General features: G+C 40.5%; 1 protein-coding gene across 3 annotated transcripts; it reads left to right on the top strand.

Annotated features, from left to right (window-relative positions):
* The first annotated feature begins 3,828 nt into the window (after positions 1-3,828).
* mthfsd (methenyltetrahydrofolate synthetase domain containing) lies at positions 3,829-16,581 on the top strand. 3 transcript variants are annotated; one of them, XR_004896863.1, is made up of 9 exons: positions 3,829-4,091; positions 4,442-4,545; positions 7,492-7,605; positions 7,947-8,060; positions 8,180-8,270; positions 11,603-11,715; positions 13,145-13,270; positions 14,852-15,665; positions 15,710-16,581. XR_004896863.1 is itself a non-coding variant. In XM_031314197.2 (8 exons), the coding sequence occupies exons 1-8, from the start codon at positions 4,064-4,066 to the stop codon at positions 15,575-15,577; spliced, it is 1,416 nt and encodes a 471-aa protein (XP_031170057.1). In that variant the 5' UTR covers positions 3,829-4,063; the 3' UTR covers positions 15,578-16,581. The 3 variants fall into 3 exon arrangements, 1 of the variants encoding a protein (XP_031170057.1); XR_004896864.1 differs by having other exon boundaries at positions 14,852-15,672; XM_031314197.2 differs by having other exon boundaries at positions 14,852-16,581.
* Positions 16,582-17,004: the final 423 nt, after the last annotated feature.

The raw sequence follows: 17,004 nt of genomic DNA, 5'->3' as shown, positions 1-17,004 counted from the left end.
GTTGCACTAGTGTTCTGTTGTGTTTTTAGTAGCGTAAAATACAGCATACTGTTTAAGTTACAAAATTCTGATTCTAATCATTCTATTTAAAGGACAATTCCGGCGCAAAATGAACCTAGGGGTTAATAACAGATGTGTACCCACTCAATCGTTCTCTGGGACATTTTTTCATGCTAATCGAATGTGTTTGTAGCTTGAAAGAAGCTAGCGCGGATCGCTGATTAGCTTACAATGCTAGTATTCGGGGCACAGGGAAAGTAAAAACAAATCACTATTTTGTACAACTAAAAAGGCTCAAAATATCACCAAACTTCAACGGTAGCCTAATGAGGGTCACTAAATGTTAACCGAAGCATTGAGAACTTTGTAAGTGTACAGACAGTTTATTGAAAAGATAGATTATAAAGACACTCACGTTCATGTTTACATGTGGCCGCTGTCATGAAAACCAGTCATGACTTACAGCTGGCGATGCAAACTAAAATCAAAAGCAATTTGCTCAATATATCTGAAATAATAGTACAGATGTAAAACATAACTTGTCTAGTGTACTTACTCGGTGGATAACTGTCCATCTGGTCCCTCTGGTCTGGGTCGCCGTCTCCATTTTATTTTCGGGACATGGAAAAAAGTTTCAAGTACGGCCCTGTTTATCAGAGAGGGGAAATCTTCAGACTGTACAAAACACTGCGTCTCTTGGGTGTCGCGACGCAACAGGTCCCACTCCATGCAACACAGACACTCTTGTTCGGTGGCCAGAGCTTCACAATGTCCACAGGTACACCACCAGTTTCCCGAAGTAGGGGAGACCGGGTACAGTTGTAACACGGGGTGAGTTGTAACACTACCAATTCCATGAATCAGGGATAAGATAGGAGTCATGTGACAGTTTCAGTTTCCTCAGGCTTCCTTTATGATCCCACATGGAGGTTTTCTAGTCTGTGTTGCTATCTCTCCTGAAGCTACAGCAGAAAATCTAATTCTGAGGTAAGAAAGTAAAAAAAAAATAACAAGATAATATTTTGTTTAGTACTTCTTCCGTTGAAGATAATGTTGTATGAGTTATATCAGGTGAAACTGTAGTTTCTCTAGTAAAGAATGGTGTATCAACCTTCTGCTAATTTCAAAGCACCATGCTAATACAGCTAGCTAAACAATGGGTAACAGTGGCGGGGTAGGATGTAACACGTGTTATGAAAGTGTTACAACCATCAAGTGTGGGTCAAGTATGTTTTATGTAGCTTTTGGGTGCACCAGGCATGCACTCCAGGCCTGACCAATTTCATTTGTCACCATTTTGACTCTGATTAACAATGCATTTAATTTGTTTTTTCTTGTCACCATTGTGACTTAAGAATGCATTTCATTTGTTTGTTCTTGTCACCATTGTAACTGATAAAGAATGCATTTCATTTGTTCGTTCTGTGGAATGGGGTAAATATTTTTATGTTAATTTGCTCTCACTCACACACGCACACATACACACACTTACATACACAAACACCACACATATGAATGTGCACGTACAGACATGCACACACAAACGCACACGTGTGCATGCACATACACTCCCCATATTCACACATATTTTATTGTTGCAGCCATTCATTTAAAATAAAACTGTTGTTGTGGCATATCACTTGAGTACCCTTGGTAGAGGTAGGTTGTAACAAAGGACCACCTTGTATTTGTCATCATCTCACAAAGTTTGTGATATAGTTGAAGAAATTTAAATTGTTGCCATTTGTAGTAGACAAATGTGGGTACTTTGCCTAAAAGTTCAGATGTGTAGCTAAAAAAAAAGGTAGTTTTAGGTGCTGAAGAAAAAAGTGTTACAACCCTACCCGGTCTCCCCTACGAGGCTGTGTTGCGGCATTGACTACCGGTAGCTCACTCTCTCTCGTAGCCCTTTCACGGAGCTCCCGCAGCTCTTCGTTCAATAAACTGTCTGTACACTTAAAATGTTCTCAATGCTTCAGTTAACATTTAGGGACCCTCATTATGCTACCGTTGAAGTTTGGTGATATTTTGAGCCTTTTTAGTGGTACAAAATAGCGATTTGTTTTTACTTTCCCTGTGCCCCAAATACTAGCGTTGTAAGCTAATCAGCGGTCCGCGCTAGCTTCTTTCAAGCTACGAACACATTCGATTAGCATGAAAAAATGTCCCAGAGAGCGATCAAGTGGGTACACATCTGTTATTAACCCCTAGGTTTGTTTTGTGCCGGAATTGTCCTTTAACATGAAGCCCTACCACAAGGCTCCAGGTTAGAGCAATAGCCCCTCCAAATATCTGTACCCATCCCTGCTGTAGAACAATAATTTTATACAATGAGTAAATGACAAAACACTTGCAATAGCTGGGGATCCAGATCTAAAAAGCCTTTGACCAGAACACCTATGGCAACCACTACTTTATTACATTTTCAGACCACACAGGAATAGCAACATGTATGGATACTGTATTCTTTCCACTGGTGCTCCTCAGAGCCCAGTCCTGTTTGCCCTCATCTGTCATTACAATCCATAAATTCTCTGTTCATCAGCAGTCTAAGCATCCATCTTCACTTTACTACATGATGTCAGCTTCTGGCCAGTTACCTCACCTTCTAGGATGAGCTGGTTTTTCTGCACATTTATAAATAAAACCTTTTTTTCTTTTAATTCCTCCTACAAGGCCACACTGTCCTCACTGACAACAGGCTACCAACAATTAGAGTGTCAATCAAAACTACCAGCTGCCACGCAAGACCCACATTGAACCACAACCCCATCCTGCTGGTTTATACTCTATGAACTGGTCCCTTCCTCACCAGGGACACTGCCCATCCTCTTCTTTCAGCTATATCATCTCTGTTCTAGACTCCTAAATCCATTTGACACACACACACACACACACACACACACACACACACACACACACACACACCTGCGAGATCTAGAAGAATAGAGTAGGAAAGTAGAGTAACACATGCTACAAGTAAAGATCACAATGCAACTACTCATTCTGACAGCTGCATGTATTTCATTTGAGAAATATGCTAGTGTTGGGTAGGTTTAGCAATAGGCCTACATCATATTTTTATGAGCAAATGTTTGAATATTGTTAGCCTACAATCACTGAGAAGCCCTCAATTTTATGTTTTTCTTCTTTTTAGCTTCTATATTATTTTACTCCTTAAAATCCCATTTTGTGTGACTTTTTTTCATACGCACGAAACAAATTGCAGCTCGTACAGCTCATTCGCACAAGAGTCATGCAGAAGGCCAAATACACCACAAAATAATGCAGTCATATCTTTGACTTTCAACAAAACTAATAGGCCTATCTAACTTGTTTTGAACGCAGTTCTCTCTGGGCTAAAAATAAATCAATGTCCAGTGTCCAATGTCCATTTATTCACAGTAGTCCATACGCGTACACAATGTTCCACTTAGTCGGAGACGAGTAAAGTTCTCACATTACAGATTTATTAAAGCACTAAGAAAAGTGCCTAGAAAACTTACACGTGTCGTAATGTCTTACAGAAAACAGGGCTCTTACTCTTACTCGACAGCCCTGGTAACAACAACAGAAATTACGTTAGTGGGCCAGACCTCCCCCTCCTCTGCTCCACCAAACTCACGCACACACTGACCATGCATGTACCATGCATTCCCGTGATTGGCAGAGAGCTGGGAGATTCTCGATGAGTCCTGTCTCGTATTACCAGACCTATCCCCACAGGATATGAAAGACTGGCTACGCTAACTACTGTACAAAATCATTAAAAATGTGGAGTGCATTTACAGGATAACGGCTGCTGGTGTGAGAACAGGTATTTCAAAACTGTGCTGTAATATAGTGCTTTGTTAAACGTATTGCTTTTACTACAGTTAAGCCTTGACGCGTTCGGCTTCGCGATTAGTTAAAACTGACTTTTCTGAGCCGCCGTAGCACCAATAAGCACTGACAAGCAGCTGTTCCATCAGTGTTATGTTACCGAGCTCACGTGTAAGACTTTGCTCCGTGTAGTGTAACTGAGTGTCGTAGCAGAGACTAAGTTGTATCACCAAAACCCACAATGGCGCCTGTTATAGAAATAAATCCGGGTAGGTTGAATGTTTGTGGCGTTTCTTATGTCGTTAAAAATGAATGTCGATTCATGCTAATGTATAGCATTTGTAAATGTTTGGCTAATGCTGCGTCGTCTTGTTTAGCTAGCTATGTGGTGAGGTTGTTATAAAGCCTGATCCGTTGTAGGAGATACTAATTTATATCCCGAGATAACACAATAGAACATGTTATAGAAGTTAATTCGGTTAAATCTTAGTGGCTTTTGTTTTATGGCTATAAATAAACGCCAACTCATGCTAATGTAGCCATTGTAAATGTTTGGCTAATGCTAGCGTTTACTTCAATTTGAGTCGGTCATAAAAGCCTGTCTCATTTTCTCTTCTAGAAGCGACGAAATGGGACATTCGTGAGAAAGTTTGGGACTACATCGAAGAAAATAATCTGGCCAATTTCCCCAGGCCTGTTCACAACAGAATCCCAAATTTCAAGGTAGGTTAACGCAATTTAACTGACAAACACAGTGTTGCTACGAAACTAGCTAGTTATGACAAACATTAATACACTGACAACTAAACAGTTAACTCAAATATACAGTGGCATTACTGTCGACATTGTTGCGAAGGCTGGTATCTGCTTATTTCATACTTAACTGTATTTTGCATGGGGGGCACGTGTACACAGGACAGTACATTCCGTGGTAGTATGTATTACAAATATGAGTACACACACACACACACACACACACACATACAGAGCTAATATATAATAGGACAAAAACAATAAGTTATGCAATTACATAGTAAACGCTATTGTGATCAGTCACTCCTAGACCATTAAGCTAAATATGAATGTATAAATATAAAGCTCAGTTTCATAATTAAAGCAAATATATTTATTGAACAAAGTAATCTTTTACTGAACAGGTATGTAAATGAACACAAGGCTCTGTTATGTTCCATATGTTGCGAAAGTAAATGTGTAGATAACGTCTTTTTATTATTATAAAGCAGGTCAGGGTGATATATAAATACTGTGAAAGTATAAAAATGCTCAATCCACAGAGAAATGTACACAGCCCGTATTCAGAAACGGTGGCTTTAAAAGAACCGTCACGTCTTTTGTACGATTGTGATGTCACAACTATACAGTGCCTGACAAAAGTCTTGTTTCTTATCTAAGTTGTAGGAACAACAAATAATAACTTGACTTGTAGTTGATCAATTGGAATCAGAAATGGCTTACATGAAAGGCAAAGGCTTCTGGATTATGCTTATTATACCAAAATAAAGTTTTGTATCATTCATTGAGTTTTATCATTGAATTAGGACAGAAAGGTCAAATTTGGCTTGGACAAAAGTCTTGTCGCATACAAAAATACAGTAATGTACGGTAGAAATTATACTTTATTGTGAATACACAAACATGCTACAATAACATCAGAGCATACGTAAAGTCATGGTGCCTTGGGAAAAAGAAAATGAGCTTGGAGGACTACATCCATACGTCTCGGCAATGACTCAAATAACGTATTGATGAAGTCATCTGGAATAGCAAAGAAAGCAGTCTTGCAGGACTCCCAGAGTTCATCAAGATTCGTTGGTTTCATCTTCCAAGCCTCCTCCTTTATCTTACCCCAGACATGCTCAATAATGTTCATGTCTGGTGACTGGGCTGGCCAATCCTGGAGCACCTTGACCTTCTTCGCTTTCAGGAACTTTGATGTGGAGGCTGAAGTATGACAAGGAGCGCCATCCTGCTGAAGAATTTGCCCTCTCTTGTGGTTTGGAATGTAATGGGCAGCAATAATTTGTTGATACTTCAGGCTGTTGATGTTGCCATCCACTCTGCAGATCTCTCGCACACCCCCATACTGCATGTAACCCCAAACCATGATTTTTCCTCCACCAAACTTGACTGTTTTCTGGGTGAATCTTGGGTCCATGCAGGTTCCAACAGGTCTTCTGCAGTATTTGCAGCAATTGGGATGCAGTTCAATGGATGATTCAAAAGAAAAATCAACCTTCTGCCACTTTTCCACTGTCCATCCTTTCACCAAGCTGTGGGCCTTTGCAAATGCAACACACTTTTTTTAGTTGTCTTCTGTTTAATGCTGGTTTGTGAGCACTAATTCAGCCATGGAGACCACTGCGTGAGAGAATTCGACAAACTGTTGTTATAGATACAGGGGTTTCTGGTGGCCAGCCCAGAAAAAGGGCTGGCCCTGGACTGTCGAAGCAACAAACGGTCCTCTCGAACAGTTGTCTTATGGGGTCTGCCTGACCTGGACTTGTCATGAACTTCACCAGTTTCTTCAAATCTTTTTCTTATCCTTTCCACTTGACGTTTGGATACATTGAAGATGTCTGCCACCTCAGCAGCAGACTTGGTCTTCAGGCTGTTGATGATCAGCACTTTGGTCTGTGGTTGAATCTTTGGCATGTTGTGAGAGGTCAGGTTGCACTTCACATGAAGGTCTGGTGTGCTGGAGTTCTTTTTATACACACCCAGGAATGTGTTAATTACAGTATTTGTCACAGGTGAAACTCTAATCTGTGATTGGTTGAATCATATAAAGACACGACAAGACTTTTGTCCAAGCCAAATCTGACCTTTCTGTCCTAATTCAATGATAAAACTCAATGAATGATACAAAACTTTATTTTGGTATAATAAGCATAATCCAGAAGCCTTTGCCTTTCATATAAACCATTTCTGATTCCAATTGATCAACTACAAGTCAAGTTATTATTTGTTGTTCCTACAACTTGGATAAGTGACAAGACTTTTGTCAGGCACTGTACATATCCACATCTGCACTCTGTGAGTCTCTGTGCTCTCATTGCAGTGAGAGGCCGATGGAAGACATGGAAACACTGACCAATTGGAGCAGACTGAGCTTTCTTTTTTTGGGGGGGGGGGGGGCTTAAAGAGACTGGTGTTTCACACAGAGTGGGAATACAGGTATATTCAGACTGACAGAGTGAGGAAAATGTTTGTTTTTTTTATACACTAAAGTATCTAAACATGTTATAGTAGAAACCCAAAATAGAAGTATGAATCTGAAAATGAGATCATACAGACTTTTGTTTTTTTTTAGGAAGTAAATGCCTGTATGGGTAAAATCAATGCTACAGTAATGACACCAGGGTATGCGGTTTTCACAGCAGCTCTTGACTGACATTCTTGAATTTTGAATGATTATTGGTGTCCTGCATGCTTCAATGGTCTTTTGTGTACTTACTAGTACTGTGTACTTACTGACCAGGGTGCAATTCAAGCATGCGACAGGATTTCAGACCTGCGGGAGTTTAAGTCCAGCCAGACAGTCAAAGTAAACCCAGACAGGCCCCAGTTGCAGACGCGTTTTGTCACTCTGGAAGTAAGTTGACTCTGAAAAAAACAACTGCTGTCAGCTTGTACTCTCCTCTCCACCAGGGTGCTTTCACAGCCTGTGCCAAGGTGTCTGAACTGCAGGTGTTCACCCAGGCCACAGAGGTGAAGGTGGATCCTGATAAACCTCTGGAAGGTGCCCGGCTGGCAGTGCTAGAGGTAGCACTTCATTATGGAAACACACACATGGAACCAGAGTTCCTCATTTTGTATAACAGACATTTGTTTACAAATTGTGTTAGAAGCTCAGAAGAATTATTTAAGAGGAATGATTACAAATCCTTTTTTAGACTCCATAACTTGCTAAAGAAGTATGTAAGTTTCTGTATTACATCCTCTGGTTCACTTCTTGAAGTGACATTTCATACACATCATTGCTTTGCATCTACTGTACATATTTATTTTCACCATCACCCCCCCCCCCCCCTCCAGTATCAATGTACTTATCATTAAATAACTGTAAATGTCTGTTTGCTAATTTTTGGGATAATCTTTCACAGGCGCAGAAAAAATTATTGGTCCCAACTCCTCGTCTTCGTACCGGCCTTTTCAATAATATCACTCCTCCCCAGGGGGCCAGCAAAGAGCAGCTACGCATATGCTCTTCCTCTCAGGTTTCAACTTTCTGATTTTACATATTTGTCATGAACATTTTAACACGGAATCTTATTATGATTCATTAACCTATTCCTATTTTATCTTCTCTGCCTGTCTTCTGAACCTCTTCCTTCAGGGTGTGAAAGACTTCAGTGTGCCCGTTGACCTGGATACGAAGGTGAAGGTAGACCTGGTGGTGGTTGGCTCTGTGGCGGTGTCAGAGAAAGGTGACCCAACAATTTACCTCCTCGCCATACCAGTTCAATTAAATATCGGGAGCCTAAAGAAATTGCAAATGTGCCTCACTAACAGATGCCCAATTAGTATAAACTCATGCCTAATAATGTATCTATCTATTTATGGATATAGTATGGTAGATCAAAAGTGTTGTGAGCCAAAGACCAATTTCCCCATACGGACAGTAAAGTCAAATTTATCAGGCCCCTGTACTACGAAGCAAGATTTGGCGTTAATGAGGTAACTTCAGGTTCAACCCAGGGTTTTGTGTATCACAACGGTGGATCACTTGTTACCGTGTTAAATCGCCGTGGTAACTTAATGCTGAACACCTAACCTGAGGCCTGTACTACGAAGCAAGATTTGGCGTTAACGAGCTAACTTCAGGTTCAACCCAGGGTTTTCTGTATCACGAAGGTGGATCACTTGTTACCGGGTTCAATCATCGTGGTAACTTATGCTGAACGCCTAACCTGCTCGGGAGCAGGTTATGTTGGAGATTAGAGATCAACCGGTGTAAAAGCACCGCCTACTGACCAATCAATACTCGATTGATAACGGCGTCACCGTTCTTAGACGATCAGGCGGAGCTCGGTGCGCAGAGAGCGAGAGAGAGGGAGAGGGGGAGAAAGGGGTGTGCACATAAAAGTTAAAACATTTAGAGACCAACAACCCTGTTAGCAATCCCTGATGTGTAGGGCTGTGCTCGATTGAAGAAATTCTTAGTCGACTAACACTCATTCAATTGTATCGACTAATCGATTAGTTGATTTAATCGACAGATCTGTAAATCTGAGTTTCTCCGCAAAGAGTCATGCAAAAGCACCACTTTAATTCTTGTGTTTACCAGAGATGTGCTTGTACGTTTCTTGGAAATAAGTCATTCAGCATGAAAAAAGCATAAAACATGACTAATCGACTAAAGAAATCTTAGTTGACTAAGACCAAAACGACCGATTAGTCGACTAATCGACTAAGAGGGAGCAGCCCTACTGATGTGTATATTTATGAAATACATAGATTGTAATGGGAGGGAATTACATATCGGCTCAGCTTCTTGAGCCGTGTGTTGCCAGTGCTCACATCAGTTTGAATTATGTTTTTATATATTTTATTTGCTCTCACGATGGCTTCCCACTGCCAGGGTTGCAACTGAAATAATAGGCTAAAGCAATGGCAGTTTATGGAAAGTGCACAAGTGTAATTATGGTCAGATCTTGGTCCTGACTGATGGGGAAGTGATGTTGATAAGCGTTGTGATTTACGCATTTACAGCGTTGGCTATTTTATTGCCAGCTTTCCTTCCTGTTTTAGGAAGCAGCGACTGTATTGCGCTTTGCCTGCAAACCGTGTCTGTGTTATTCATATTTATGTAGAATTATAATTTCCTCTTATGTAAAATTGTGATTGGTCATGCAAACACCGCCTCTTTTATGTGAACGCGCGCGCCGCTGGATTGGGAAACCCTGGGTTGATTGAACTAGTTGTTAACCATCGTCGTGACACAGGTTACTCGGGATTGCGGTTGTTGGGGTTAGTGAAGCCGGGTAACTGGAATAAATCCAGGAAATGTTGATCTTGATTCGTAGTACAGGCCTCTGCTCGGGAGCAGGTTATGTTGGAGATTAGAGATCAACCGGTGTAAAAGCACCGCCTACTGACGAGAGAGAGAGAGAGAGAGAGAGAGAGAACCCGTTAACATTCCCTGATGGGTATTTTTATGAAAGATATATTTTCAGCGGAGCGAATTACGTATAGGCTATTTGTCGGCTTCTTGAGCCGTGTATTGCCAGTGCGCGCATCGGTTTGAATTATGTTTTTATATTTTATTTTCTCTCACGATCGCTTCCCACTGCCAGGGTTGCAACTGAAATAATAGGCTAAAGCAACGACAGTTTATTGAAAGCAAAAGTGTAATTGTGGTCAGATCTTGTGCCGGACTGATTGGGAAGTGACATTGATAAGTGTTGTGATTTACGCATTTACAGTGTTGGCTATTTTTTGCCAGCTTTCCTTCCTGTATTGGAAGCAGCGACTGTATTGCGTTTTGCCTGTAAAACCGTGTCTTCTGGGCAGAATTATAGTTTGCTCTTCTTATGTAAAATATGCGGCTCTGGTAGATGTTTGCGATTGGCCATGCTGCGCAAACACCGCCTCTTTTATGTAAACGCGCGTGTTGCTGGATTGGGAAACCCTGGGTTGTTTGAACTAGTTGTTAACCACCGTCGTGACACAGTTTATGCGGGACCACGTAAACCACATAACTTATGTTAGGTGAAGCCGGGTAACTGAAATCAATCCAGGGCATGTTAATCTTGATTCATAGTACAGGCCTCAGAACAAGACCAGATTAAAACACACGCCTCACCCATAAATTAACAGTAGTTAAAGCCACGTGTGGCCGGTGCTGATTGAGATAACTTACAAATTATTAATTTTAGTTTAAGTACTAATGACTGGTTAGACTCTATGAGCAGCAAAATCATTAGTATTTTATTCCATCCAATACTTATGTATTGTGCAAAGTAGGCGCAGCACAATTTGACTGTGACTAAAGACTCGGTCTGTTATTAGATACTGACTCTGCTAACCCAGTACTTGGAAGATGAAAAATGATATCCTATAATGGTTGTTTACTACACTGTTGAAAATGACAGGAGACTGAAAGGACCTTAAGACATTAAATATTGCGATGTGATCAGTTCATGTGTTTCTAGCCCATTTGAGGCACCAGGACACCCTGTCAGGGAGATGTGAAGAAGAACAGAAATGAGAATGGGGGCAGATGAGCATAATCGGATCCATTTTGCTCCTTGTGGGTTCTGCTGTGCTCTGCCCTCCATGTAAATTGTCCCATCACTCACAATACGTTTCGATCCTCATTTTCAAAATGCCTGAGATAAGTGATGCAGTGCTGCGGTGAAACAGACATGTTTATCATAATGCATGTACAGTACTTCCAAATGGCTCTCAGTACCACTCCACATGGTTCTCATTAAGCGTTTGTTGCACAGGGGTCATCCATGCTCCCAACAGTCTAGTTATTTTTATGAATTGAAAACATTACTACAGCCACCCTCAATGTGTCATTGTGTTCTAATTCAGTGCAGTTTTTAGATTAAGATCCGGTTTTTCCAGTATTCTCTATTAAAAAATTGAATGTGATGCAGGTGCTGTTTTTTTTGACCTTATACACAAAGTGGATCTGTGATATAGTCCAACCAAGAAATTGCTACACCGCAGATTAATGTAGACTGTTATTCTTTGTATCACATTTGGCAGAGCTTGCCTTTTAAAAAGGTTCTCCTGTTTTCCCCTGCAGGCTTGCGAATTGGAAAAGGAGAGGGCTTTGCTGACTTGGAGTATGGCATGATGGCCTTAATGGGAGCTGTCGATGAGTCTACTGTGGTGGTTACTGTTGTCCATGACTGTCAGGTTAGTTTCCTTTTTCATCAGAGTTCTGAACATGATGTTGTGTCATGGAACTTTTATTATTTTCTTTATCTTGTCCAGTACAGGTGAAATCAAGGCCGGCGGTAGCTAGGGGCAGGGGTGGGCTCAGCCCACCCAAATGTGTGTCTTGCCCACCCAATCAAAAGTTAAGAAAATGTGTTCAGCCAATGGAAGAAATAGCACAGAAAATACCAGTACTGTTTCTAACTTCTGATTGGGTGGGCAGCCTACAGCCCGCCTCCAAAGTCGCCCACTGCCCACCCGTCTTCTCGTCGTGTTCAGGCACAAACACACACAGCTCTGAAGCAGACCCATCCGTCCACTGTCTCTGTAAAAATAGAGGTGAGCAGCGCGGCTTCCGTGGTCAGTGTAGCAGCTTCAGTTGATTATAATGAACGCACTCTGCTGCGGGCATGCTGCGGCAGACGTGTCGCTCCATGTATTTCTACCATAGCTTCAGTTTTCCACCTCCTTTTAAGAAGAGCAGCATACAGCCGCTTTGTTAAACTTTGTCTCATCCAAAGTCCGAAACAGGGCTCTGTGTCTGTCAGACCAGCGGTCTGAATGAGAAATCAGCAGAGCAATAACATTGTGACTTCATTCTCATTTAATTATAGCTATCCTCATAATATTTCTTTTTTATTAAAATATGACTATTCTCCAAATTTCTGAGAACACGGATGGGATAGGTTTGTTTTGAATGTGCACATTTTGCAGAAATATTTCTGAAATGCATATGAGCTATAAATGTAGGTGGTTATAAATGAATTCAAATAAATGAATGTATAATTGACATGAACAGGTGCAACATGCACATTTAAAGAAATTACTTCCTCAAACAAAAGATACAAAAAGAAGGGAATAGTATATCGTGCCTACATGTGTGTTTACTCAGCAGGGATAACATTAAATAAGAAAAGTTGATCTACAGGAGAATACATATTTGAAAGCAATACAGAATGCCTGAGAGCCTTACTGCATCATATTCCATTATATTTTTATATTTTGAATTGTCACCCGTGTTTCCTTTACATAAATAAAGACAATCCGCTTTAAATTGATGGAGAAAAAAACCACCAGAATGCAGGAAATGAAGTGTTTAATGCTCAAGATTTCCTCGGGGAGGACCCCCAGATCATTGTATATAGTTTTTCGATTAATGAGTTTGCGTTGTAGTGTGTAAAATGTCAAGAATGGCAAATGCCTGACCCAAATTGCGAATGTCTTTTAAGTTACACCACTGTGAGTACATGCATATTTCAGAAGTTGTATCTAGCAACAAACTTGAAAATATGATTTAAACCAATAATTTCCTTCTCTCGATTCATAAAATTGTGACTAAAAATGTCTGTTCAAACACATGATTACTGACCTGTTGTTTTGGTGCTAATTGAGATATTTGTGCTTTCAGGTGATGGACATTCCAGAGGAGTTAAAAGAAAGTCATGACCTGACTGTGGACTACATCCTCACACCCACCAGAGTCATTAAAACAGATTGCCAGATCCCCAAACCACAGGGAATCATCTGGACTAAGGTAAATCAAAGGAACATCTCTGAACTGTGTCTAGTGCTACCATAAGTCCACAATACATGCATATTGTAAGTCAGACTTTCAGGTTTAATTGCTTTTAATGTTGTTTTAAAAAATATATCACGAAAAATGGGAAAAGGATTTAAAAAAACAAAACAAAAACACTACAACCATTCCAATAAAAGCAACCCATCAGTGATTCAGTCCTTCGTGAATGGATCAGTCTTACAAATAATTGAATGAGAAACGGTATGGAGGCATTGCGGCCTACGTCGGTGATTATATTATTGACTTCAATAATGTGTGTTTGGCATACCTGATGTGATGGTTTAACCAGTTGAGATGTAAAATATTATAATCTTTACAGAATCAGAACCTGTTGTACTGCATTTTAAGCACTCAGGTTTAAATTACACAAAAATATCACTCTTCTATCGGACAATATGCATCTGGGTTACATTTTAACAGTTTTAACATTTTTAATGATAAAATGTATCGTAGTTAACATTTTTGTGTTGAACATTTAAAATGAAAGGTGTTACAGACAACAGCTCATTTTGTTTATAAAGTAGGTGTTATTGGACAGCTGTTGTCCAATTGTGCTGTCAAGTTTTGTCTGTAACCTTCTTGCACACCTATAAATCTTTGACTCTTTAACTGGAACAGAAAAAAGCTTATTGAACAGAGATGCTCTGTCCTTAGCCCCTAACAAAATATTTAGCCTCTCTGCTTAGCGACACTGCCCTCTAATGGACGTGTAATGACACGACACCTCATCAGAGGACTCCCATATTCATTGTGCTTCTGTATGCATTTCATTTCTCTCATTAATCACATTATTATTCTTTTTGTCTTTCTGTTCAGTCTATTAATCAATAATATGAGTTAGCATTTTAGTTTTTATATGCAGTGCATATGCAGTATATACTCCTAGACATATAGCAACCTATAAACATAAAAGACTGAACAATTTGTGAGTATAATTTTCAAATTGCACTTTATTTTCTGTCTATATTTAAATTTCACTGGCAGAGAGATGTTAAGTGTTTTTCCACCTGATAATTTCTTTAATTAGACATGATGGGGGCATTCTTCCTAACGTGTGGAGAGTTTGTGTGTAACCTCTGGGCTCCTTAAGACATGCATGTAAGTAAACAGGACCCAGTGACCTCACTGGCAGGAAGGCCATGTCTGATCATCAAAGGCTCCTCTGCCCAGCCAGCTTGGCTCTGCAAGGGCAGGGGAACGACGGGTCAAACAGGCCAGTGTAAAAACAATGGCCCCGTATATCCTTTACAGGACTGGTCTGTATCAAAGGCTGCCAAGACACTTACAGGCCCAACAAATCAAGAGAGCTGTCTTTATTTTTAACTGCTTGGGAAGTGAAGAGTCCTGCTGCTAGAAAGATAGTTGTATTTCTATAGCATAATTTGTCAACTTTTGCTTGGTTATTAATTTAACTCATCCGTAGGTATATAGTGCAATAGCTCAGAGGGCCACTTGTTTGGTGTGTGTGTGTGTGTGTGTGTGTGTGGGACACCCTTCCCTTTTTCAGCCTTACTGAGCCAGTTTTTGTGTCTTCAGCTGGACACAGAAAAGCTGGAGAAGATCCCCATCCTGAAGAAGCTGCGTGCTCTGGAGGAAGAGGCTGGAAAGGATGTAACACTGGGGGCGGAGCCCGTTGCACCAGAGCCTGGTCTGCAGACCGGTCAACCCAAAAGGCAAACCAGACGGAGGCCAAGGCAGAAGATACAGCAGGATGGTGAGGGAGAATCCAAACCGGAGAAAATAGAGTCAGAACAGAAAGCTAGACAGTGGCGCCCAACTAGAGTGAGGAAAGAAAGCCGAGGAGATGGTGAGGGAGGTAATGACAGAGGAAAGGGGAAAAGAGGAGAGAACATAAAGGAGAAGGGCCCAGAGGAGGGTGGAGGTGAAGTCATGTCTCAACGTAAGCTCCCTCTGAGTGTGACCACAGTTTACCTTGGGGGAATCCCTGCTGGGCTGCGTGTTAGTGAGCTGAAAACTGCCCTCAGAGAGAGGGAGGCCACCCCACTGAGGCTCACCTGGCAGGGAGCTCAACACAGGGCCTTCCTGGACTACAGCGACCCCCAGGCTGCAGAGCGGGCCCTGGAGGCTCTGCAGGATCTCAGTCTGAATGGTCAGAGTCTGCAGGCTGAGATGGCCAAGAGCCAGCGCGGAGGCAAGAGGTCCGGACAGTCCAATCGGAGACCGAGACCACCAACGGCTCCGATATCTAAAACTGCACCACCAGATACTGAGAGTGACACCAATGAAAAGACTGAGCAGTAATAGCAATAAGCAATACTCAGCCAAGTCAAGTATTCAGTGTGGAGCAACCTTAAATGCCTTAAGAAGAATTTAGTTTTTTTTTTTTTTAGTTTTTTTTTTTTATGTTTTGGATTTATTACAAGAGGACACAAGTTATTTGAACCGTAGACATCTAACTTGACTGCTAAAGCTAATGAGTTTAAGAAAACAGAACAGAATATGCAATTCTTGAATCAAAAAGCATTTCACTATAAACGTATTTTGTACATAACCATTTCACAATACTTAACCATACACCTATGTGCCTTGTTTTTCACACGCACCTCCTGGTCTGTGTGTCCCTTCAGTCCTTGAAGGTGCTTTTTTGAGTAGTTCTAGAGATGAACTACGGTTATTTTATTTTCCTTTTTTTTTAAACTATAGACTCTATCCACATTCTTATTTGTTAAAATGCAAATGTAGGATAAATTGTTGTGAAGTATTCAGTACATTGTATTTCCACAACCAGTCATCAGTACTACCTTCTCCAAGAGGGTCATGTTTTCAGACCAGTTTTGTCTGCCTCTTCTCAAAAACATTTAACTAAGGCCGTAGGCCAAAGATGGCGCCTCAGTGTGGTAATTTATACAATCCTGATTATTCCTGAGCCCGTAAGCCAACTAGTAAAATTAAAAATTCCTTGGTCTACCATTTATATATTCATATAGACCACATCAGTGTTTGACTACACAGATTTTCACATTTTTTACCACCTCTCCAAATGTCATTCAATATTCACAAAATATGTAATATTTGAATGACATAATGGCATTATTCTTTTCCTATTCAATTGCCAAATTGCATAGTGTGCAATTGCAACCAAATTTAGAAGACGTTAACATATTAGTATATTGTTATGCCATTTTGATTACATATTACAGCAACAATATGCATTTAATATAGCCATAATTTAGTCTTGGTGATTCAAACTTCGTTGAAAATGTACATAGTTCATTCTTGCACATAATCCAGGATTTAGGTATTCTTTTAAAAAAAAGTGTATTTTGACTAGATGTAGAGGAAATTTAAAAACATCTAAACCTATTTCATTTAAAAACAAATGTAGATGTTTATTTAGCCTTGTTGGAGCTATGCTCTTTTTTTTTTTTTTTTTTTCTTTTTTTTTATTAAAGATTATTTTTTTTTTGGGGGGGGGGGGTTCCTTTATTTGATAGTGACAATGGATAAACAGGAAAGGTGGGAGAGAGATTAGGGATCACACGCAGCAAAGGGCCACAGGTCAGACTCTAATCCGGGCCGCTGCAAAGGATTCAGTCTACGTGGGGTGCACGCTCCTACTGGGTGAGCTAGATATCCCCCGGAGCTATGCTTTTTGATTTCTAATTGCTTTAATTTTTTTCCCCAGAATATTTTGGAAATCGTGATATTTGTACCTTTTTTTGTTAATA

This window comes from Sander lucioperca, chromosome 3 (assembly GCF_008315115.2).
Source record: "Sander lucioperca isolate FBNREF2018 chromosome 3, SLUC_FBN_1.2, whole genome shotgun sequence".
In the NCBI taxonomy this organism is placed as follows: Eukaryota; Metazoa; Chordata; class Actinopteri; order Perciformes; family Percidae; genus Sander; species Sander lucioperca.
This window is presented reverse-complemented; position numbering and strand designations above follow the sequence as displayed.